The sequence below is a fragment of the Rasamsonia emersonii genome (assembly GCF_000968595.1).
Source record: "Rasamsonia emersonii CBS 393.64 chromosome Unknown ctg1118621760111, whole genome shotgun sequence".
NCBI classification, from domain to species: Eukaryota; Fungi; Ascomycota; class Eurotiomycetes; order Eurotiales; family Trichocomaceae; genus Rasamsonia; species Rasamsonia emersonii.
The window spans coordinates 87,674-110,423 of NW_013563178.1; the positions used below are offsets into that span (position 1 = coordinate 87,674).

The 22,750-nt window shown below is 52.5% G+C and overlaps 8 protein-coding genes across 8 annotated transcripts; 3 read left to right on the plus strand and 5 right to left on the minus strand.

Moving 5' to 3' along the window:
* Positions 1-1,217: 1,217 nt before the first annotated feature.
* Positions 1,218-4,655, minus strand: T310_4388 (SNF2 family helicase/ATPase; the record flags this gene model as incomplete). Its single annotated transcript, XM_013472759.1, has 3 exons — positions 1,218-1,331; positions 1,395-3,332; positions 3,369-4,655. The coding sequence occupies 3 exons, from the start codon at positions 4,653-4,655 to the stop codon at positions 1,218-1,220; spliced, it is 3,339 nt and encodes a 1,112-aa protein (XP_013328213.1).
* A 786-nt stretch (positions 4,656-5,441) lies between these two features.
* On the plus strand, positions 5,442-6,278 carry T310_4389 (uncharacterized protein; the record flags this gene model as incomplete). Its single annotated transcript, XM_013472760.1, has 1 exon — positions 5,442-6,278. One exon carries the CDS (start codon positions 5,442-5,444, stop codon positions 6,276-6,278), a length of 837 nt encoding a protein of 278 aa, XP_013328214.1.
* A 430-nt stretch (positions 6,279-6,708) lies between these two features.
* On the plus strand, positions 6,709-9,565 carry T310_4390 (AP-3 adaptor complex subunit mu; the record flags this gene model as incomplete). The annotated part of the gene is made up of 6 exons (XM_013472761.1): positions 6,709-6,775; positions 6,882-7,119; positions 7,442-7,861; positions 7,939-9,255; positions 9,330-9,439; positions 9,483-9,565. The coding sequence occupies 6 exons, from the start codon at positions 6,709-6,711 to the stop codon at positions 9,563-9,565; spliced, it is 2,235 nt and encodes a 744-aa protein (XP_013328215.1).
* A 607-nt stretch (positions 9,566-10,172) lies between these two features.
* Positions 10,173-12,027, minus strand: T310_4391 (Aldehyde dehydrogenase; the record flags this gene model as incomplete). Its single annotated transcript, XM_013472762.1, has 4 exons — positions 10,173-10,261; positions 10,364-10,723; positions 10,783-11,813; positions 11,879-12,027. The coding sequence occupies 4 exons, from the start codon at positions 12,025-12,027 to the stop codon at positions 10,173-10,175; spliced, it is 1,629 nt and encodes a 542-aa protein (XP_013328216.1).
* Positions 12,028-12,563: 536 nt separating this feature from the next.
* On the minus strand, positions 12,564-14,421 carry T310_4392 (Isocitrate lyase; the record flags this gene model as incomplete). Its single annotated transcript, XM_013472763.1, has 5 exons — positions 12,564-12,921; positions 12,987-13,539; positions 13,593-13,935; positions 13,997-14,152; positions 14,194-14,421. 5 exons carry the CDS (start codon positions 14,419-14,421, stop codon positions 12,564-12,566), a joined length of 1,638 nt encoding a protein of 545 aa, XP_013328217.1.
* Positions 14,422-16,562: 2,141 nt separating this feature from the next.
* On the minus strand, positions 16,563-18,748 carry T310_4393 (Alpha,alpha-trehalase; the record flags this gene model as incomplete). Its single annotated transcript, XM_013472764.1, has 3 exons — positions 16,563-16,692; positions 16,755-18,496; positions 18,551-18,748. 3 exons carry the CDS (start codon positions 18,746-18,748, stop codon positions 16,563-16,565), a joined length of 2,070 nt encoding a protein of 689 aa, XP_013328218.1.
* A 1,113-nt stretch (positions 18,749-19,861) lies between these two features.
* T310_4394 (Gluconate 5-dehydrogenase) lies at positions 19,862-20,870 on the minus strand (the record flags this gene model as incomplete). Its single annotated transcript, XM_013472765.1, has 4 exons — positions 19,862-20,081; positions 20,146-20,449; positions 20,520-20,754; positions 20,841-20,870. 4 exons carry the CDS (start codon positions 20,868-20,870, stop codon positions 19,862-19,864), a joined length of 789 nt encoding a protein of 262 aa, XP_013328219.1.
* Positions 20,871-21,724: 854 nt separating this feature from the next.
* Positions 21,725-22,747, plus strand: T310_4395 (uncharacterized protein; the record flags this gene model as incomplete). Its single annotated transcript, XM_013472766.1, has 1 exon — positions 21,725-22,747. One exon carries the CDS (start codon positions 21,725-21,727, stop codon positions 22,745-22,747), a length of 1,023 nt encoding a protein of 340 aa, XP_013328220.1.
* Between the last annotated feature and the right edge of the window lie 3 nt (positions 22,748-22,750).

A 22,750-nucleotide genomic window follows, 5' to 3' on the forward strand; every position in this document is an offset into this window, starting at 1 on the left:
GATACAGAGATTGGCGAGGAAGGTTGTAGTTGTGATGTGAGGGAAGAGAACCCAGAATGATAGCAAGAGAGCAGCAAGTCCATCGAGGCTTTATGTAGATGTCGGCGACAGTGACCCGTGTCAGCCAGCAGCTTCACATGAATTCCAGGGCATGGTGACTGTCGTCAGCCTGCAGCGGCAATGCGACATAGTCACTCTCGGGAAGGAGCAATATGGAGGCACGAGGATCCCGCCGTGCCTGCAGATGACCCCACCGCGTCCCGTGGCGCTGCGCGGAGGCATCGACGAGCCTGTCGCAGCCTGCAGAGTATACGGAGTAGATGCACAACTGACGACACTCAATACATCAGCGTCACACAAGAGCCTCGCGACGCGTCAAAAGTCTCAGAATGAGCCAGGCGCATCTGGGCCTGTCATTTTAAAGCATCACAGCTTTCCAGTCATCATCTACAGCTGATCTGGACCAAAAGAGCGAGAACTGAAGACTGCGTGGCTTGGCTGGGCCTTTTTGTCCTAGTATGGTGTGACACTAAAGTCGACACATCCTTGAAGCCTACCAGCCTAAAGCAGGCGATAACCGGATTCTTACTATGAAACCAGGGATAATAATTAATTCTTCATGTTATCTACCGTCTAGGCTCTCGAGTCTTGGACGTCTCGAGATCTTATTTCCGGTTGGCTGCCGGTTCGCGATGGTGGCGAAGGTCATAGGTAACACGGCGCTGTTCTCTGTGCCAAATACAGTATACGGAATTCCTGCAAACAAGCCAGCATAGAAGGCTGCAAATAATAATATAAGACACAGTACCACATGAGAGTGGTCACGAGACATAGCTGGGACTTGCCACAACCCGTATCATTGTATTAGGGAGAATTAAAGCAATAATCGCCACTACACCCCGAATCAACCGCGGGCTATCACACCACCCGAAGTCATTCCAAAGCAGAAAAGGTCACATCATACCCTCAACCCGACATGACGCATCCCATAAACATCCATACAAATCGAAACTACACATAGTAAAAAGAATTAATTAAAACAGCAAACCGCTGCAGCCCGCAGATCATATCTGCATCTAATCACCTCAACTAAACGCCAGACCGGATGAAACCAAAGACCATTCCAACACACACAGAGAGACGATCATCGACCAGTAACCATCGACCCGGGTCAGAAAAATCGGCCAACATTCACTTCTTCCTGCCCATCTATTACATTATTTCTTTCTTCCCTTGCCCTTGGAGGCCGTTGCATTCGAGGAGACGCTGGCTGCTCGGGATGCCGATGCCGACGTGCCTTTGGACCCCTTGACGGCCTTGACCTTCTTGTTCTGTGGCGAAAGAGGTTAGCGATGCACTTAATGCAAAAGATCAGTGAAATTTCAAAAACATACCACTACTCCGTTTTTAGACTTCTTCTTCGCTGGCGCCTCCACTTCCTCGTCCTCCCCATCTTCCTCCTCCCGTTCACGTACACGACCCTTGCCACTGTCACCGTTCGCTTTGCCCTCGGATGCCTCGAATTCGCGGGCGATCGTGTTCAACAGCGTGTTGCACCGACGACCAATCTCGGCGGGCGTGCGGCTGAGGAAGAACCAGTCGAACCGGAACAAGGGGCTCTCACGAATCTCATCCCGAATCTTCTCGTACAGCCCCTCGCCATCGACGCCGTACCGGTCTAGCATCACCAGCAAGAATCGATCTTCTTCTTCCGTGTACACTTTCTTGTTGGTGGTGGACACCGTGTAGTTGATCTTGAGCTGTTGCAAGGGGACGCGGTACATCTCCATCTTCTTGCGAAGCATCTTGCGCTGGTGATTCATCTTCCGCAACTTTTCCTCTCCCTGCTCAATCACGCGGATGTACTTGGGGTAGTCCTGGATCTCAGTGTACCGCTTCCAGAACACCTTGGCATATTCCTTGACCTCCTCGGGCGTTTTGCTGTCCACCTCCGTCGCAATCCCCTCGTAGTCGTGTCGGCCGAACTTGGCAGATCCGTTGATGAACTGCTGGAAATCTCGTCGGTTCCAGTTGGAGAACCCCTCCTCCGCCATTCGAGCCTTCTCCGCCTGTTCCTCCTCCGTCAGAGGAACCGCATTGTCGATTTCCCGCTGCTCCAGCTCGCGCTCCGCCTCCCGTTCGCTCAGATCTTCCTCGGGACCGTCCGGAAGGACAGCTTTGTAGCCAATTTCTTTGTGGAACCAGGCCGTCTCCTTCTCCTGCAAATCCTGTAGACCGGGCGGATAGAATTGCCAGTCATGAATCGTAACCTGTTTCGGGGGGCGGGGCATCTTGGGCTTGGACTCAGCAGTCCGGCCCCCAGTAGCGAGCGCCTGTCGATAGTATTTGTCGATGGAATAGAATTGTTCTTTGCGCTCCCGTTTGGCAGGATTGATCCAGTTGAGACCAATGTCCTTCTTGCGATTGGTGAAATCTTCCCCATTCCACTCGTAGGCATTATCGGATGTGAACTTCTGAAGATCGTCGATTCCCAACTTCTCGTATTTCTTGTTGAGTTCGGCCGTACGCTCTTCGCCCCTTCGCAAGATCTCATCGATATCATCTTCGGACATCTCGTTGCCCCCGGCAAATGTCCCCATAGGGCCTTTTGTCTTGAAGACATCTGCAGCACCGTGCTGAATCATTCCCAGCAACTCCTCCTTGGACGCAGCATTCTTGGTCTGCTGTTGGGCGCGTCCCTGCTGGATGACGAGTTGATCAAGACGCAGCTTTTGGGCTGCACGCTCCAACACCTTTTCTTCGATGGCATTCTCCGTAACGAACCGGAAAACATGCACCTGCTTGGTCTGGCCGATACGATGGGCACGGTCCATGGCTTGCAGATCTGCCTGCGGATTCCAGTCGCTGTCATAGAGCACTACGACGTCCGCTGTAGTGAGGTTGATACCCAGACCACCCGCACGGGTAGTCAGCAGAAAGATGAACTTATCAGAGCCCGGCCTGTTGTATTCATCAATCGCAGCGATCCGATCTTCATGGGCCGTCGACCCGTCGATGCGACAATATTTATGATCTCGGAAGACGCAGTAGTCCTCAAGGATATCGAGGACACGGCTCATCTGAGAGAAGATGAGGACGCGACTCCCCTGTCTCTTCATGCGATTCAGCAGTTTATCGAGAACGACCATCTTGCCAGCGTTGTTGATGAGGTGCTCATCGGTGGTATAAGGAGGCCCCGGCTCAGCACCTTCGAAAAGGTATGGGTGGTTGCAACACTTGCGAAGTTGCATCACAATATTCAACAGACGGGTCTTCGACTCCCGTTTTCCAGCAGCGCCATTAACGGCATCGATATCCTTTTCGAGGATTTTCTGGTACCATTTCACCTGCATCTCGGACATGCCTACGTAAAGGTTGACTTCTTTCTTCGGTGGCAAGCTTTTCTCAACATCACTCTTGACCCGACGCAGCAGGAACGGTCGCAGCACGCGGTGCAGCTGCTGCACAACCGTATCCTGGTCCGCATCCTGGCTCGAGAACCACTGGTCGAAGGCCTCCGAATCACCGAAGACGTCTGGGAGAAGGAAGTTCAGTAGGGCCCACAATTCGTGAAGGTTGTTCTGAAGCGGAGTGCCAGTGATCAGCAGACGATTCCGAGAGTGGAAGAGCCGGATGATCTGAGCTAAGGATGACTCCTCGTTCTTGATACGATGGGCTTCGTCGATGATGATATACTCCCACGCGAACTTCTTAAGATGCGATTTCTCTCGCAGAATCATCTCGTAACTTGTAATGCAGACATCGAAGTTCTCGTCGACGAGCCTCTCATTGATCAACTGTTGGCGTTCTTCCTTGCTACCCTGCAAGACCAGGACGTTAACATCGGGCGTCCATTTCTCAAACTCGCGTTTCCAGTTGTCGAGCGTGGACTTCGGAACACCGATCAGGTGCGGTCCGGTGATTCCACATATATGTCGCAGGTAACCCAGGAAGGAGATCGTCTGAAGGGTCTTCCCGAGACCCATCTCATCAGCAAGAATACCAGAAATACCGTTCTCGTGGAGCGAAACGAGCCAATTGAGACCCGCAATCTGGTAGTCACGCATCTCTCCATTGATGAAAGAGGGCGACTCGCGGAAGACCGTCGTCGTTTCGCCGCCCAGCTTCTCGTCATTCAACAGTTCCGCATCTTCTTCCTTCTCTGTTCGGCGGCGCCGCTCCCCACTGGCACCTCCTTTGCGCGAGGCACCTTTGCCTTTGGCCGCTTCCTCCGCATTCTGTCGATCGATCTCAGCCAAGATCTCTTTGATCCGGGGATTGGGGTTCGTCTCAATGAAATGCCGGAACAGATCTGTCAAGCCAAGGAGATAACGGAATCTTCTAATCGAATCATCTTCCTTGGACTCATCAAGCCGCCCGTGCTTCTTGCCCAGCACGCTCTTCCGCAGCTGGGAGGCCTCTGATCTCTTTTTACGCCCGTCAGCGTGCACCACATCGCCTGCAATGCTGCTTGTTGTAGTGTTTGGATTCGTCTCGGAGTCCGTATAGTCTGGGGTATCTTGGTAATCCGCCATGGACGTATCTGCCGCATCAACCGGGATGCTGGTCGCTGGCTCCGCGTTTGCATCCGTCATGGGAGTGTCCGCCTGAGACGGCGGATTCGACTCTGGCGCCACAGTCCGAGAGGGTGCCATTTCGGCGGTGGATCACGCCGTGTACGCGAAGGCGCAGTACGTGCTCGTACAGCTCAATAGAGATATAGATCAATAAGCCTTTCAATGAAGAACAATATACAGAGACAACAAAAACGGTCACACAGATACAGTAGTTGAATCCCGTGGATCCCGTTGACTGCGCGCCAGGAGGTGATCGGGATCGATTCAACGACTGATCCAGAGGGATTGGGCGAGCAGAGAGGGAGCGGAGGAGAGAAGGGTTCCGACAGTCGCGCTGATGGCAAATGGAATTTAATCGGGCAAGGCCCAGGCGCGTGGCCGCAACGCGCGATGATTGGCGGGGGCCTGCTGAGTCAGCCAGTGGCGGAAAGAGCGTTTCTCCGAGCGCGAGGGTGATCACGTGATGCCACGCAGCCCGTCGACTCGCCCCGAACGAAAGGAAAATGTTCTAGGGCCGCAGGGCTGCCGCAACACATGACCAACGACTACTGGCTGACCAGGAACTGCGCTGACGCTGCTCTTCTGCACCCTCCGCTGCTCCCAGGTTCCTTCGTTTCCTAGTTACCCCTGCAACCGCAATTAATCTAAAGAGGTTCTCCTCTGCCCTCCGGTCCGGCTGCAATCTGCATTGTGTCTGTCCTGCTTGTGATCCACTCGAGCCCCTCACTCTCGACGGTTCTGTCGTTTTCTAAGGGCACGGGCCATCGTGGCCACCCCTCGAGTGACCACCGCATTTTCTTCTCCTAGCAACGTCATCGACTTGCTTCGTTTGTTTTTTCTCTTCATACCACCAATTCGACCGCCATGGATTCTATGAGATCCTTGAACACCTCTCTTCCGAGCTCTACCCCCTATCCTCAGCCTCCCGAGCAGCTGCTGCAGGCGTTCAAGACAGCTGCCCTCTCGGTGACCAACTTATACAAGAGTGCCGTCGCGGACCAAGCACAGGCAAGGCAGGCAGGGTATCAGGAGGCTATTGAGGACCTTCTCAACTTTCTAGATCGGGAGAATCTTGGTCTGGGTGACGGGGAAGGCTGGAAGGTTCGACAATGGGCGACGGAACGAGCAGACGGAACGGCCGCCACAGCCAGCGACAGCGATGACGATGATAAACGAGCCAGGAGTTCCTCTCCCATCATGAGCCGCAAAGAGCATCCTGAAGCCGACCGTTCACGGCAGATTTCCCGGTCCACGTCACCTCCACGAGGAGAATTGGGGCCAGCGCAGCAGCAGCAGCAGCAGCAGCAGCCGCCCCCACAACCAGAACAGCAGTCCGCCATGACGCAGACCGACGATTCGAACGTCTTTGCCAGGCCACCCGTTTTCACGTTTACTGCCGGGCCTCAGTTTCCTCAGTTTCCATCTCAGGATGTCGACATGCAAACATCCGACAGTGCTCCCACCAACTCTGCATCTGAAGAGGAAGCACCTTCGACCGTTAGTGTATCGGTTATGCCGCGCAATTCTCGAGCTCCCAATCGTCTCAACAACCCGTCTCGTCACACTGGGCGATCTTCGACAAGGGAACCATCCACGACTATCGGCTCGAAGCGAAAACTTCAGTTCCCTGACTTCTTCGACATCTCGGGGCTGAACGGACGCGAGTTTTTCGGAGGCGGCAAGCGAGGACGCTTCGCATAGAGTGATATAATGACGGAACGATAACGTTGCTATCTTGATACTGGTTGGGAGGGAGGTCGGAATTCTAAAGCACTTGGGGGAGTTAGCGTCATCGTTGGGGGATTACGTCTCATGATCTTTTTTTTTCGCATTTTTATGGCATTCTCTATTTTGCTATCTTTTTATCATTATACCGATAGACTACTCCGATATATACAATGGCATGATACCCGAGTGGCAGTGATGCATCGTGCTGTTTTGCACTCTTTTGCCATGTCTTCTGAGTCCTTCGTAGTACAGTGGAGTTTCTTCTGTAAATAATAGAAAATCTAATAGAAAATCGTATATGCCTATGTTACAAGAGATCATAAAGACAGTAGCGAACGGAATGCCCGCTCAGTTGAAAGCCCTCCAGAGACCCATTCCGATCAACGAAGCGGAGATCGTCGCGATGCCCAGCCGTCGCGAGCCCATCTTGTACTTGGTCGGGCTCTGCATGATGGCCTTTTCTTGCCGTCGTAGGTTCCGCATGCCGGTAACGTAGCTGTAAACTCCGAGTCCAATGAATGCCACAGAGCCTGGAAGAGAAAGAAACTCTGGTCAGGATATCTGATGGCTCGAAAGCTTCGGGAAACGCATACCGGTCACTCTGCAAGCCATGCAGTCATCAAACTGTTCCCCCGCCAGCGCCTTCTCCACCTCCTCTGGCTTCATCTGCCAGGGGGCGCTGTCCTTCGGGGGTACCATGGCTGTATTGTGGCTGGTCGGATGAAGGAAGGCGGAAGCCGGAGCAACGCGATGAACTGGTCGGCTACCGCGATAGAAACAAGGGAGCCCTGGACCTATTGACTTCCCAGAGCCGGTTAGTTGGCTCCCTCGGGCGACCGCGAGTAGAGCCCTCGTCTATAAACAAATGCCTCGAGAGTATCCGGAGCGTTGGATCCATGGTCTGTGCTGCGATCGTATTGGGCGATCGGGCGGAGGCGGGCGAGAGCGGCAGAATGCGTGTCTCGTGCTCGAGCTGGCCGCCGTCATGAACAGACGACTCCACGCCGACTTCGTGGACTCCATCCAACCGCCACCATGAGCGGCGCTGTCGAGGCGCTCTACATCTATGACGAGCACAAGTACGAATGTCCCATGTACATAACCTCCGAAGCGCATCCTTGTTGACCTCAACGTAGTGTCCCGATCCTAGAACATGTGTACCGCTCCCGGCCGCCCTCCGCATCGTCCCTCATCCCACTCTATCTCGCCCACCCTGAGCCGCGTCCCTCGCTGCTCTACCTGCCCGGCGCCTCTCCGCCGGTCACGGTATTCTCCATTACGCACTCCAACCTCCTCTTCCTGTCTCCCAGCGATGTGGACGCCGACCCGCTGCTCGTCCTCGAGTTCCTGCACCGGGTGATCGACGTGCTGGAGGAGTTTATCGGTGCGCCCTTGCTCTCGACCAAGCTGCAGGCCAACTATGATGTCGTCGCGCAGCTGCTCACGGAGATGTGCGATGCGGGGCTGGTGTGTAACACGGAGATTAATGCTCTGCAAGAAAACGTGGAGGTTCCGGGATGGGTGGACAAGTTGCTCGGCGGGGTAGGATTGTCAGGGTCAGTATATATGCTATTCGCATACGTATACGAGATTGCGCGTAGTCAAAGGCAGTCGTATTGACGCATCATTTCAGGACTTCATCGCCAGCTCTCGCACCGTCGAATCCGCTAAAACAATCGTTATCTCCGGCGGCCAATGTGGCTTCCGGGCCGGCAATTCCATGGCGACGGCCAGGTGTACGCCATACCTCCAATGAACTATACGTCGATATCATTGAATCGCTATCCGTGACGATTGCACCGTCAGGAAGAATTATTTCCGCTTTGGCGTCGGGCACGATCGCATTCACTGCAAAAATATCAGGGGTGCCAGATCTGGTCCTGACGTTGACCACTCCGGCAGGCCAGCAAGGAATCTCCCGCAAGATGGAACTTCCTGTCTTTCATCCCTGCGTGCGTCTCGCGCGATGGCGAGAGCGGCCAGGTGAGCTTAGCTTTGTGCCTCCGGACGGCCGATTCATCCTCGCGGGTTACGAAACCGACCTCCTTCCAATAGATCCGGGCCTGGACAAGCCCCCGACTCACATGGAGAAATTATTCCTACCAGCATTTGTCGATGTGCAGAAGATGCTGGGGCCAAATGGGACGGATTTTGAAGTTCGCTTGACTCTGAATACCAACTTTCCCGGCAGTACTGCGTCGTTCCGACACGGCACAGGACGCAGCGGATCCGGCACGTCTACGCCGTCGTTCCTAGGTGGAAGCTCGACCAGCGGCAGTTCTTCTGCTCCCGCTCTCGACGAAGTCGTCGTGCATGTCCCCATCCCCAAGGCGGTCCGCAATATCACCGATATGCGCCCGAGCCGGGGTGAAGCCAACTACTCGCCAGGAGATGAATTTCTGGAATGGCGGGTGCCGACCAAGGATGCAGGGTCGATTTCCGGGACAGCAACGTTACGTTGCACTGTCGTCGGCCACCAGGAAGACGTCTTCGACGAGACGGAAGCAGAAATGACCGCCAACGCGAACATGCTGCAGGGTTACTACGACGCCGAGTCCTACCAGCAGGACCCGACGACCTACACATCATCATCGTATCCGAATGAAAAGCCGACCAAACAACGCAAGTCCAAGTCATCCAAAACGAAATCCTCCAAATCGAAGAAATCCCGCTCCAAAAAGGCTTCGTCTTCCGCTGCTGCACCAGACGCGGCTGAAGAGCCTTCTCCATCGCCCACGCCACCACCACAACCGCCTTCTGCACCGTCGAAGAATGACTCTTCACGCAAAGCGCAGCTAAAGGCGTCGCTGATGCCCACCTCGGCGACCGTCTCGTTCTCCGTCCGCGGCTGGCTACCCTCAGGGATCCGGGTCGAGAGTCTGATCATCGACCCGCGCCGGAGCCGCGGTTTAGGCGAGGGAGTGCGGCCGTACAAGGGGGTGAAATATCTGTGCGTGAGCCGGAAGGGGGTCGAAAGGCGGTGTTAGCTGGTCATTATTGGACTTGGATGTTTGCTGTACGCAGTACTTACGCATGTACTGTACGCATGTACTGTACGCATGTACTGTACGCATGTACTGTACGCATGTACTGTACGCATGTACTGTACGCATGTACTGTACGCATGTACGCATGTATGTATGTAATGTACGGTTTTGACTATGCTATCTAAATTAGATAAAATAATAATGACGATGGATGATGATAATGATGATGATGACTACGACCGTGACCGTCAATTCCAATCCATTCTGACGTAGTTTCACAAAAATTTCCTTTTTTTTAAAGGAGGGAGGGGGGGGAGCCATTCATTTATTCCATCGAGTACTGCACAATATAATATAATATACCTAACATCTAATCTAACATCCATCCATCCATCCGTTATTATTATTATTATCCAGAAAAGGGGGGGGGGAAGGTAATCACATATCTTCTCTGATGATGAATGATATGATTCTTTTTATTTGATTTGTCCGATATTTTACATATGACATTCCATCAAGAAAGAGCGCTTAAGCAGCGGGCGGGTGTTAGATTATAGATCACAGACCAATCACAGCTTCGACTGGCGGTGTTCCAGGTATCGTTTCACGAGGAAGAGAACTGAAGTGGAGGTTGAAGAGATGTCGTTAGAAAAAAGTCGAAAAGTAGAAGGGGGCAACAAAAATCCAAGGTTCGTTTGAAAGTGCTTGGACTCAACAAATAGGGTATATAAAAAGTGCACCAAGAAGAGCTGGGCAATGGGTATCGGTATGGGTATCTCTGCTCTTGACCAAAAAGAAAAAATTAAGGGGGAATAGTAGGGGTAAGATGTCAAAAAAAAAAAGATAATCAACTGGGTACCCGTGAAGATAAATCCACCGCTCAAGATAACGACCAGCCTTCGTGACCGACTTCGACTCCATCTCTCACTTGTCTTTGTCTGACGAAAGGACAGTAAGAAATTTGAACAACTTGAGAACAGATATAGTAGAGATGTGCATAGTAGAGATGTGCATAACAACAAGAAAGGCAAAAAAAAAGGAAAGCATAATAGATAAGGAAATGCTACTCACCAACTGCAACAGCAGTAGCCCGAGCAGCCGCCGCTTTGGGTGTCCCTCCACCCAGCGTCAGCAGGCATCGCAACCAGGTGAGCCGGCTCTTGCGCCCCTCGCGGTCGAAATCCGGCGCGAGATTGAACGACGCGTTGTACTTGGCCAGCTTGCCCGCGTATGGTGGATACCGAATGGAAAGCAGACCCTCCAACCAGGAAGGCGTGTTGGTGACAGGCCGGCGATGCACAAACGTGTCGAAACTGGCTCTTCCGCGGTATGCACCGACACCGCTCTCCCCTACACCACCAAAGGGCAGAGTGGGGATGTGCAAAAGGGCATCGTTGAGGGCAGCATTTCCCGAGCGGGTGGACGCAAGGACTAGACGACATGTTTAGTATCTCAATATGAGTGCATACGCAGAGAACTGGATCGCATACCTTTCTCAGTCTCTTCCTTCGTTCCGAAAGCGTAGACGCCCAGCGTCGTGTCTTGAATCTTATTGGCGATCTTGATCGCCTCATCCAGACTGTCAACCGGCAGGATGGGAATCAGAGGGCCAAAGCTTTCTTCCGCCACCATCGAATCCTCCGGGGAGTCAATCTGGACGATGGTGGGTTCGATGTAGAGCTCCTTTTCGTCCATGGTGCCTCCCAGCAAGATCTTGCCTTTGCTGTTGTCGATCATGGCTTTGATCCGACGGAAGGCCCGCTCGTTGGCGATCCGCGAATAGTCCGGGGAGTTCTTGGTACCGTTGGGATAGAACTCCTTGTAGGCCTTTTTGAATTCTTCAATCACCGCCGGCAGGATCGGCTTCTCGACCAGCAGGTAATTCTGCGACGTGCAGACTTGACCCGCGTTCATGACCTTGGGCCACAGCATCCGCCGGGCCACGAGCCGGGGATTCGCATTCCGAGTCACAATGGACGGGTTCATGCCACCCAGCTCGAGCACAACGGGGGTGAGGGTTGGTGCAGCAGCCTGTGCGACAATACGTCCGACATTGGCACTGCCGGTGAAGAAGATCTTGTCCCAGCGCTCTGCAAGAAGTGCTTGCACTTCCGGGACCGAACCCTGCACAACAGTATAGCACGACGGGTCGAGAGCGGCCTCGAGGATCTCCTGCATGACGACGGCGCTGTGCGGAGCACCCTCACTGGGCTTGATGACGACGGTGTTGCCGGCGGCAATGGCCCCGATGACGGGGCCCAGCGTCAACTGGAAGGGATAGTTGAAGGCGCCGATCACCAGGACGCAGCCCAGGGGATCTTTCCGGATCTTGGGACTCATAAACTTGAACATGAAGCTGATGTCCGGGGCCGGCTCATCCTTGACCCACTTCTCGAGATGACGGTTGACAAACACGATGTCATTCTGAACCCATCCGATCTCCGAAATGTACGACTCGAACACGGGCTTGCCCAGATCGCGGCGGAGCGCTTCGACCATGCGGTCTTCATTGTCCTTCAGTCTGCGATCGTTGAAACAACATCAGCACGGATTCATCGGCGACCATGCCAAGTGATAGCAACTTACGCCCAGTAGAGTTTGCGCAGCTGGACGAGACGGAATTGCACGGGACGGGTTTTCTGCTCGAAAAACGAGGCGCGCACCTTGGCGACCCGGGCGCGGATGTCGTCGACGGGCGTGGGCTGAAGGGGAGGAATGTCGATGGGGGCACCCATGGTGAGGCAGCTATTAATTAATTAATTAAAGAAAAGGGGGGGTTATCTAGAGTCGATCTCGAGATCCTAGGAAATCCGGCGTAGCTGGACAGATGGTCCGAGAACACAATCCAACTTCACATTTGAGTCAACAGTGTAGATAGAATAAATGCCGGCCAGCAGGAGAGGGGGAGGAGAGCTAAATAAGGATAATCGAGTCTCCCCAGGACTCGCAGCAGGTTGCAGCAGTGCATGCGCCGAGTTCCACGACGAGAAGCTCGTGCGGAGACGCGGGAGACGCTGATCAGCCGGGCCGGGCCAATCACGGCGGGCGACACATGACTGGCGGCCGGCATGCCTCGGCAGTCAGCAAGACGGACATCCTGAAACTGCTTTGACAAGCATATCATGTTGAAATCAAATAATAATGGACCAGACTCAACGCTATATAGGCCAGTCGACGATAGCTCGTTATGGATCAAGTACATACATGCATATGATATGAAATACAGGTAGATACAGGAAAAACGAAAACTTTCTCAAACGAAAACCCGTGCTCATTTGAATTGCTCCTCCGTCACTCCCTTGCCCATCGCACTGGTGCTGCTGATACCTCCGGTCACCATCTTCAGCAGGTTGTCCACGTAGTTGGCACCACTCCATTTCTGGTGCGTCACCACGTCGATCTTGCGCTCCATCTCGGGCTCCTGGACCAGCTCGCCGTACGCCCGCATGCCTTGCTTGGCGTACGCCTGCGCGAACTGATCCGAGATCAGCGCCGTCGTGTGCAGACCGGCCAGCGTGATGAACTGCCAGCAGTAGCCCAGCTTGCCCAGGCGCTCGATATACGTCTCCTGCTCCTCCCGAGGCATGGCCTTCTTCCAGTTGAAGGATGGCGACAGGTTGTAGGCCAGTCTAGGTCGCCTGTCAGCATCATCCATCACACAATGAAAAGACGGGCAGATATTTATGAGACTTACTTCTGCTCAGGCCACACTGCGTGCACCCCGTCGGCAAACTCCTTCGCCTGCGCATAGTCCGGCAGCTTGGTCTCCATCCAGATCAGGTCGGCGAAGGGCGCATAGGCAATCGCGCGGTTGATGGCACACTGCGTTCCACCCTGGTAGCGGTAGTAGCCCTCCCGGGTGCGCGGGGCGTCCCAGTCCCAGTAGATGTCCACGCCAGTGATGCGCTTGGCGATGGCACGCGCTTCGCTGTTGCTCTTGCCCTTGGCGGCTTGCAGGTACTCGTCAATGAGGGCCTTCTTGTTGGCGAACGAGCTAGCGTTGATGGTGTCGATCACCGCATCGTCGAACTTCTTCAAGCCAGCCTGCGCCAGCCACTGGTCTTCGATGGCTTGGAGGTCGCTTCCGGTCTTGCCAGCCTGCTCAGCGGCCACCATCAGGTCGTTGAGCGGCTGGAGGTTCGGGTTGGTCGACCCGAGAATGAACGGGTGGTCCCGGTAATCGATGGTCGAGGTGATCAGGGTGGCAGCCTCAGAGTCAGTTCTGGCGATGGCGAGAAGATCGGTTCCTGATTGCAATCAGCAAGTCATTTCATGGTACCTCTGACTTGATCCCACTCACCCATGATGTCGGCCTGGGCGCGGATGGCGACCAGACGGTTGATGTGCTCACTGATGGGCACCAGCACTTTACCAGCCATGTGCCCGCACTTCTTCGTGCCGGGAGCCTGGTCCTCAATGTGGATACCGGCAGCGCCTCTCTCGATGAAAAGTTTGGTCAGTTTCATGACAGCAGTCAGACCACCGTGGCCAGTGTCGGCATCCGCGATGATAGGTCGGAGGTAGTCAATGTTGGCCACCTTGTGACGCTGGTCCTTAGGGGTGGTGATGCGCTCCTCACGCTGCTTCCGGTCGTGGAAGAGCTGGGCCATGAAGAGCTGGTTGACCTTGTTGGGCACGGTGTTCTAGGTGGTATATTGTCAGCCCAGTGCTGCGAGGACAACTTTTCCCCCGCTCTCAACGTACCATGGGGTAGTCTGCCAGGTCGGGAGAAGGCTCATCGGTGGACGAAGCAGTGGATGAGCTCTGCCAGCCAGACACATAGACGGTTTCCAGGTACTTGGCCATCTGGGTGAGCATCGTCGGCTCAAGACAGCCATAGGTGAAGCTGGCGGTTTTGTTCTAAGCATCAGATGTCAGCGAGTACTTATCATCGTGCATACGCATAAGATGAAGCCGACCTTGAAGTGCTCCTCGAGGATCTTCCACAACTTCTTAGCCTGCGCATTGGACGGGTATTCGATCTTCAGGTTTCCGCGCTTGGCGACAATCTGCTCCGCGGTGAAGGGGCGTTTCGTGTATCGCCATCGCGAGTCCTTCCACCATTCCTTGACGGCGTTGACATCATCCCAGTATTTCTGGTCTTCCAGATCCAGGTCGTGGGCGCTCATGTTGGCTGCAAGATACTATGACAAGAATTGGATATAATCAGGCTGATTATAGATTCAATGCCACTAGTGATTATCGATTGATCCGAAGAAGGCGATCAATCTAATCAAGCCAATGGAGCCGAAAAAAAGGAGGTATTCTGTTCTAGATTATTAATAATATATCCTCCTGGTCTTCTTGTATATATACAAAAGAGAATCCGTTTCGTTTTTCGGAACGGAGAATTGAGAAAAGAAAATACACAAGATCGCTGAAAGAAGAAAAAAGACCAGCTCCTCAAGCTAGATCACAAGCAATTAAGACAAAAAAAAGCATGGGATTGGTATTTATGACGCTTTCACGAGCCATGGCTATGCGTCACAAGGGCCAGTTCCCCGGTAAAGGCTCGGCTCAGCGGGAAAAGACGTAAAGGACAGCGACGATACGGGCCGGTATCGTCATGCTTTGCTGTACTCCGTACGGGAAGACCCTCTGGCAACCGGCCTTGACATGAACCTGTTCTCCGCAGAGGCGAATTGCAGGGCTGGATTGGTCTTCGGGAGAGTGGATGGATGGTTGAGTTGATCCTCGGTCTAATGGACTTGCATCTGATTGGCATCCCGCGGCTGACTCATCTTGCCCCTGCCGCAAGCAGCCACGGCTCACGACGTACATCAAGACAGGACTGTTGTTGACGAGAAGAGAATATTTTCTTTCTTTTTCTTCTTCTAGAACTGCAGGCGATTCTGCTGGAAATTCATTGCAACAATTGCGTTCAAGAACGGTCCGGGGTTTGTATATACTATCCTCCGTATAGATATACAGTACAGACTAGATCCCGAGCCCGGACCGAAGGCTGGGGCAAGGTCGATTGCATCATGGGTATGCAAAAGCGGCAGTAGTTACATAGACGTCTGTCTGGCATGTGCTGTCCATGCTGGTCGATTTCAATTTTTACTAAAAGATTCTTCTCTTGTGAGTCACCGCGTGATAGCTACGATCTAGGATTCAATTCAGCAAGACTCTTGAGAGGGGTAGCAGAACAAATTTCGACTTGTTTTTGGACTCTGGAGTTCATCATGACTGGTCTGCTGTTCTCAACCCCGGTTTTCGGAATTCAAGGCTAGTAAAATAATTTACGGCGATTACCTAACTACCTGCACGGAGTCACTAATAAATTACAAGCGTCTTCCATGTGAACGAAGGCTAAGAGAAGTCTAATCTGGACTGCTGACTCACGGCTGCAGATCAATCTAATCAATGAAGGGTCCTAGCTTTGCTATCCACCACAACATCAGTTTGTCGCAAGCATTTACCTCTTGAAGCTCAATCCTACATTCTATGCTGTTGTGAAAAACAAAAACCACCAAGGTTACATCTGTCAGTTAATATTAAATTAATATCAGGAAATGATGTTTCTTCATAGTCTTAGCATTCCAAGAGATAGAGATTCTAAATTAGCATTCCTAGCTACGTCCCCCGTGCTGTTTTCAATTAATTAATCAGTTAAGCCTCGGCTCATGGCTATTATGCAAAACCAGCCAATCAGGGAGAACATCCGGGTAGAAGCCTGAGGTAGACAATCTCTTCTCACGGCCAGAAACCGGAAAGCTTGCCAACATTCTTACGAAAATCCTGGCAGGGGTAAACTGTTTGACCTTGACTCCATCTCTCTTCCTTTCGGCGGATGTCGGAATCGTTTCTTCCTCCCCCACCTCCATTGTCACAAGTATACAGCATTCCGTAGTCGCAGATGAACCCCATGTTTACTCTCTCATTCGTGACTGCTACTGGGTGACATGCACATGCATTCAACCAGGATAGGATATGTTTCTTATTGCGGAACTTGACCGAGAAGAAAAGAATATAACAGGGATAATTCAACAGAAACAGCTGCAACAGCAAAGGACTCCGCATTATCGTCGTTCGTGGTCCATTGTCAATCATCCATCTAGTCTCCCGACGAAAAGCGCCTTCGCTCCCATAATTATAGTATTAAAAAGATTATAGACGGTCACAAGACTCCTTCCCCTCTTTGCATCTTCAACTTAGTCCAAAAAATCACGCTAAACAAACAAAAAAAAAGACCTAAAACCAATCTAATTCAACGCCCATGCAACTGAGTCTAGCGTCGTCAACTTCGTGACAATGACACGGCGACCATTCAGTAAGGATACTGCAAATCAACAGCCCGGCTGTATGTTTCATATGGAGTGATAGCCCCGAGAGCCCGTCTCATATGGGCATTGAGGATCTCCAGTCCATATACATAGCTGGCATTGACCCACCCGAATCTGCAGCCACAATCATCAGTATTCCGGTTTCTTGTCGCCAGTGTTCCTCTAGAATCACTTACCCTTCCCGTGGAACACCCTTGAAGTCGACGCCCTGGTTGCCGTACTCAGCATCGACCCGGTGAGGGTCGATTGGCCGAGTCACGTCATACTTCTCGACCACCACGCCGTTAAAGTCCACGAAAGCCTTCGTGATCATGAACAGCCACTTATAGGCGAGCCTCTCGGCCTCTTCCTGATACCCGTACCGCATCAAGCCAGTCCACGCAAGCATCTGCTGAGGCGCCCAGCCATAGGGGTAGTCCCATTGCCGATTGGGACGAGTCAGGCTGATGGGACCTCGCGATTCCTCCGTTCCTGACACCAGACCACCATAGCACTCAAATCGCGGGAGCGCCTTCTCGACCAGCTTGGCCGCTTGTGCCGGGGATGCCAGTCCGGCCCACATCGCCCAGAAGGTGGTGCAACTCTCATAAGACTTTTGCTCTTGCTTGACGGTGTCATAATCGAAGAACATTCCCTCTTCCTCGTTCCATAGATACTTATCGATGGCTATCTTCCTCTTCCTCGCACGTCGGTCCCATGCTGCTGATGTCTCAAACTCGACGTTCTCTGTCGCCGGAGTGCGGTACTCGGGTGGGATCTCCAGCTTGTCGTTGAAGTAGGTACGGATCGTTCGCGAGATGTCCACCTCATACTTGTACAAAAGGGAATTCAGATCAATAGTTGCAAGATTGGCGCAGATCCTTTCCAGCCGATACGTGGTGTCGTGCCCAGATTCACGGACGGCCCGATCGTGGAGGAAGTATTCGTCGAGTTCCGGTTCCTTGATCACTCCATCATTGTAGGCCTGGACAAATTCCTTGAAGCTCAGACCATGTTTCTCCGCATAGGGCATGAGGAGCTGCAAGAAGTGAGTTGCTTCCGTCTCTGGCGGAACACCAAGACCTTCCGGGCGGTATCGCGACAAGCCAGTGACCTTGTCGTAGCGCGGTTCTGCCATCCAAACGCTGTAGTACTCCTTGATCGCAGAAAGGATCGCCTTGCGAAGGAACTCTAACGCATCGGGTTCCGACTTTATCTTGTCGTACACACGCAGGGCCATGTCGGTTAGGAACGGCGGCTGGGATCGCAACAGGTAGTAGGATCGATTGGCGTTGAGAATCTTGCCATAATGCTTTATGCAGAAACAGAAATTGGTCACCATAGCCTTTGCAAGATCCACCCGATCGCTAACGATCAGGCCAAGCGACTCCATGTAACTATCCCACCCATAGAGCTCGTTGAATCGGCCTCCTGGTACAACGAATGGCACGCCCCGCAAGTCCTTCTCCCCCGTCTCTGGGTTGATATACTCCTCCATCTCTAGAGCCAGCAGACCTGGTTTGCTGTTGAGATTCTTAACGTATTCAGGGGTGATGTTCGCCTCCAACATCTGCACATCCAAGCGCAGCTCTGGATGCTTCTCCGCGATCCGCTTATAGTATTCGTACTGTTCCGGCGCTCCCGGCGGCACATAGATACGAGGTCGTGGATCGTCGGTCCAATCCTTTGGGTCTCTCCCCGCGACAGCAATGTTCGATCCGTCAATCCGGCGAGTCAGAGCGTTCCAGAAAGACTTCTTAATAAACCGCGAGAGTCGGTTGACGGGATTCTCGCTCAGGCGGTCTTCATCCAGAACGATTCGTTTGCGTCCGTAGTCTTTAGCGATCGTGAGCTCCTGGAGAAGATTGGAGAGCATGTACGTCCCCCGCACATCAAACTTGCGGTATCCAGAGGAAGCAGCCGTTCCAACTGGCAGGACCTGGGACAGTCAGCAACAGGGCTGATGGTCTCACGAGACCAGACTGAGTCTCACCTTCGGCCCCGCATCCTCGATTGTGATCTGCATGTTCTTATCCGTATCCTCCCTTTCCAACAAGGCTTCCAGCGTGTCGTCGACGTCGATAAGGAACTTACGGGGGAGGAGCGATGCCTCATCTGTTTGGGAGAAATAATGATCAGCATCTCCCTTTGTTCTGAAAGCCAAAATGCCCTCAGACTCGCCACTCACCATGACTACCCCTGCGGATCGGTATTTTCCCCAAATACTCCGTAATATCCTGGCGGTTGAACGACTTGATGTTCTGTGGAAGGGCGGAAACGGATCAGTCATTGCGCATCGTAGAGGGACGCAGAGAGAATCGGTCGGGGGTCACTGCATACAGATGAAAAGGCGCGCCGGTGCTCTTTGCCTTTCATCTTATCATCATCGCCATAGTAGACGTCGGGTTCGGAGAACGGGTCCGAATTCGAAACCGCCTGTTCACGCCCATCTGACGAACTCATTGTATGGTGACTTGGTCGGCGTAGGAGCAATCAGAGGAGGCAAGCAAGGGTACTGAGAACCACAGGGAGTTGTCAAATGAGTATCAATAAGGAGCTCAGCGACCCCAAATAAATCGTTGTCACGGGTATTGAAATGTTTGTACTATGGCACTGGCGGTGAGGTTGTCCCTGAAAAAAAAAACAACTAGTTGATCTGTGGCGCAATCTAGAGCACTGCTCTATCACAAACGTTAACAAAAGTCGGAAATATGCACAAAGTTATATATATACCGAGAAAAGAACACAGAACAATAGAGTCGTACAAAAGGAAAGGAGTTCAAGCGCCCGCTCGGCCAGCTTTGCCTCCAGCACTGAAAATGGTCATCATGAGCGTCAGGCCTTCCGTGTTGGCGGTGACGAAACTCGATGATGTTGCATGCTCCACCGGACCGAGACCCAATAAATGCATCGGTACCCACCCGACAAACACGCATTACACCCCAATGTATTGCTCAACAATGCAGCGTTTCTCTTACAGTGGCTGTGATCACGTTGGCACCCCAGTATCCCAATGCAATAAATTGCTCAGATAATCTACATATCATTTACAATGTACGTCCAAACCTGCAGAAGTCAATGTGCCCGTCAGCTCCCTAATCGACATTCAAAATGGGTCCTCTGTCAGATTGTGGCGTTTATATATCTCCGTACTGTGCCCACATTTTCAGAACTATTGGGCGGGAAACTTTACCCCTATCCTCTTAGGATTGGGCAAATTCGAGAAGGGGGACGGAATCAATGGTCACATGAGATTCCAATCATTCCAGGGGGTACAGGCGAAACCCAGGTTGCACACGACATTTTACAGTTTAGAAGCAACGACGCAGCCGCCATCAACAGTGATTGTTGCTCCGTTCACATAGGCCCCTGCTCGACTGCTTAAGAACAAGCATGCACCTGCCACGTCCTCCGGCGTACCAATTCGGCCCAGTGGAATTCCTGCCTCGATCACATCCCGGTACTTCTCAAGGGTGGCTGCCATCATCTTACTTTGGAAAGGACCACAAGCAAGTGTGTTCGATCTGTGGAGCGAGGACAACGTTAGTCGATCTCACATACAGAGTACATTAGGATTGGGACACGAACGTGATGTTTCTCTTTCCGAGGTGGTTCGCCAGCACTCGACTCAGATGGTGCAATCCGGCTTTGCTGGCACTATAGGCAAACGTCTCCAGAGCGGGGACACGAAGTCCGTCAATACTGCCAATATTGATGATCCGAGCTGGGTCTCCAGGACTGGCTCCTTTCTCGAGGAGCGGCGTCAAGAGTCGGGTGAGATCAAAGACACGGTGAAGATTTAACGTAAGGACCCTGGTCCACGCTGAGGACGGATACTCGTCATAGGGCGCACCCCAGTTGGATCCTGAGTTGTTGACGAGGACATGGAGTTCTGCAAGGTGGAAGTAATCTTGTCAGACGGTTCTCCTGAAGCCGACAACGTAGTAAAGGGGCAGACGTACTGCTCTCTCGCTTCTTTAATTCCTCCACCAACTTCTGGCAGTCCTCCTCTTTGTAGAAATTGGCGGGGATGGCGTAGGCTTTGCCCTTGCCCAGGGCGTTGAGCTCGTTCACAGCCTTCTCGAGGGCCTTCTCATCACGCGAGGAAATATAGACCGTAGCACCGTTTGTCACATATCCCTCTGAGATCATTCGACCAATTCCCTTGGCTCCGCCAGTCACCAGGACGACTTTGCCCTAGAAGAAATCACAAATAAGCGGTTAGCATCGGATCTATGTAACCTGAGATACCTGGAAGAAGGGAGGCGGCTTGGACGTCCAACCTTGACATTGAAAAGGTTTTGAATATCCATCCTGCCTTTCTTCTCTAGGTCGGAGGGAGAGCAGACTCGGAAAAATAAGAAAAGAAATATGGAAGATGAGCCATCGATGGAGATGACCAAGGAGCCATCTTGAATACGACGCTAAGCTGCTACACGGCTGAGCCCAAGTCCGGGGATAGATACCGAGGCTCGGTGTTGCCCGACAGGAGGTGCATTCCTATCTGAGCAGAGTTAGGGCATGTGGATTAGGGTTTTGCGGGGTGGCGGGTCAACGGAGTACTACTTGTAGTCTTGTACTCGCTTTGCTTGTTCCCATGGTAGTTGGGAAAAAGGGAAGAAAAATGCCCAAGATTACCTCACAACTACTAGCTATTACCTTTAAGGTAAGGGTAGGAAAAAAAGAATGACGACAGCGACAGGATTTCTAATCTCTCTCCTTAACCACTCGGACACACTGTCTTGTTACCTTGTTGATTTTAGCTCTTATCTAGGTTGGCCTTATTGCCATTACTATTCTAGTTTTTATTTGCTCTTGCTATGCTATAAACTAATTTACTCATCAAATTTACAAGCCTATAGGGGCACCTATAGGGTGCCAATATAAAGCCTATAAGGGTGCCAACACAAGCAGGCATTAATACTCCGGAGTACAGCGAGTTGTAGAACAGCCACGGAGCTTACATAACACTGCAGCGGATGCTGACTAAGGTAACCTGACCAATCATAGACGCGGATGATTACAATTTGTCCGGGTGTATTTCCAGAGAAGATTTATCTCGGTTCGAATAGTGGGACACTCTCCAGCAGCCCCTCGCTTTTCTCTTCAAATAGATCACTTTTTTTTCCATAATAATTATAGAGTTATAGGATTCTTTCTGGACCTGATGGAGGAACTATTAGCAAGACATCGCAAAGAGCAGCGAGATCTTCAAGCACGAATTACGCAGAAGAAAAAGAACGCGACGAAGAAGACCCGCAAAGGAATCAACGATGAATGCGAAAGGCTTCAACGAGAACTAAATGAGAAACATCAGAGAGAAATAGCAGAGTTAAATGGAGAGACGACGGACACTGCTGCCGATGTCTTAGAGCATTTGAGTCTTGATGATATTGATGGTGACAAAATAAATGGCACGGCTGCAGACGTCCCCGCAGACGGGGAAGTGAAAACCGGCTCTTCCAACGCAACTGCTTCGCCCTCACCCTCACCCTCGCCCTCCTCGAATTCTGACCCCGCTTCTGCTCCCGCTCCTCGAGCCAAGAAACCGAATCGTCAGAAAGCCCGCCTTGCCCGTCGTGCGGCTGAGCGAGCTGCGCAGTCCGCTCGCGCCGCCGAGGAAGCCGCCAACCAGACCGATCATCGAGGAAATGAGAAAGAGGTGATGGACGCTGCATTCAAGCGGTTGGGGCTGAAGGAGATCGAGATCAACCCTGATGGACACTGCCTGTATTCCGCCATCGCGTGCCAGCTGGACGAGCTGGGGCTCGGCTTGAGGCCTGATCCGCGCAGGATTACTCTCTCGCCGACAACATTATCGCGGGTGGAAACAGTGGCCTCCCCGAAACATGATGGATACCGGGCTGTGCGGGCGGTGACTGCAGACTTCATACTTGAGCACCAGGAAGACTTTGCCCCGTTCATGGAGGAACCCTTGGAGGAGTATACCAGAAAGGTCCGATTGACCGCTGAGTGGGGAGGACAGTTGGAACTGCAGGCGATCGCTAGGGCATACGGAGTAGAGATCAACATCTTACAGGGCGATGGCAGGATAGAGAAGATCGAGCCCGGCGACGACGTCGAGGAGTTGGATGACGACGAGAAGAGCAAGCGACGAATCTGGCTGGCCTATTATAGACATACCTATGGTCTGGGTGAACATTACAACGCTCTTACGCAGAAATCTTGACAG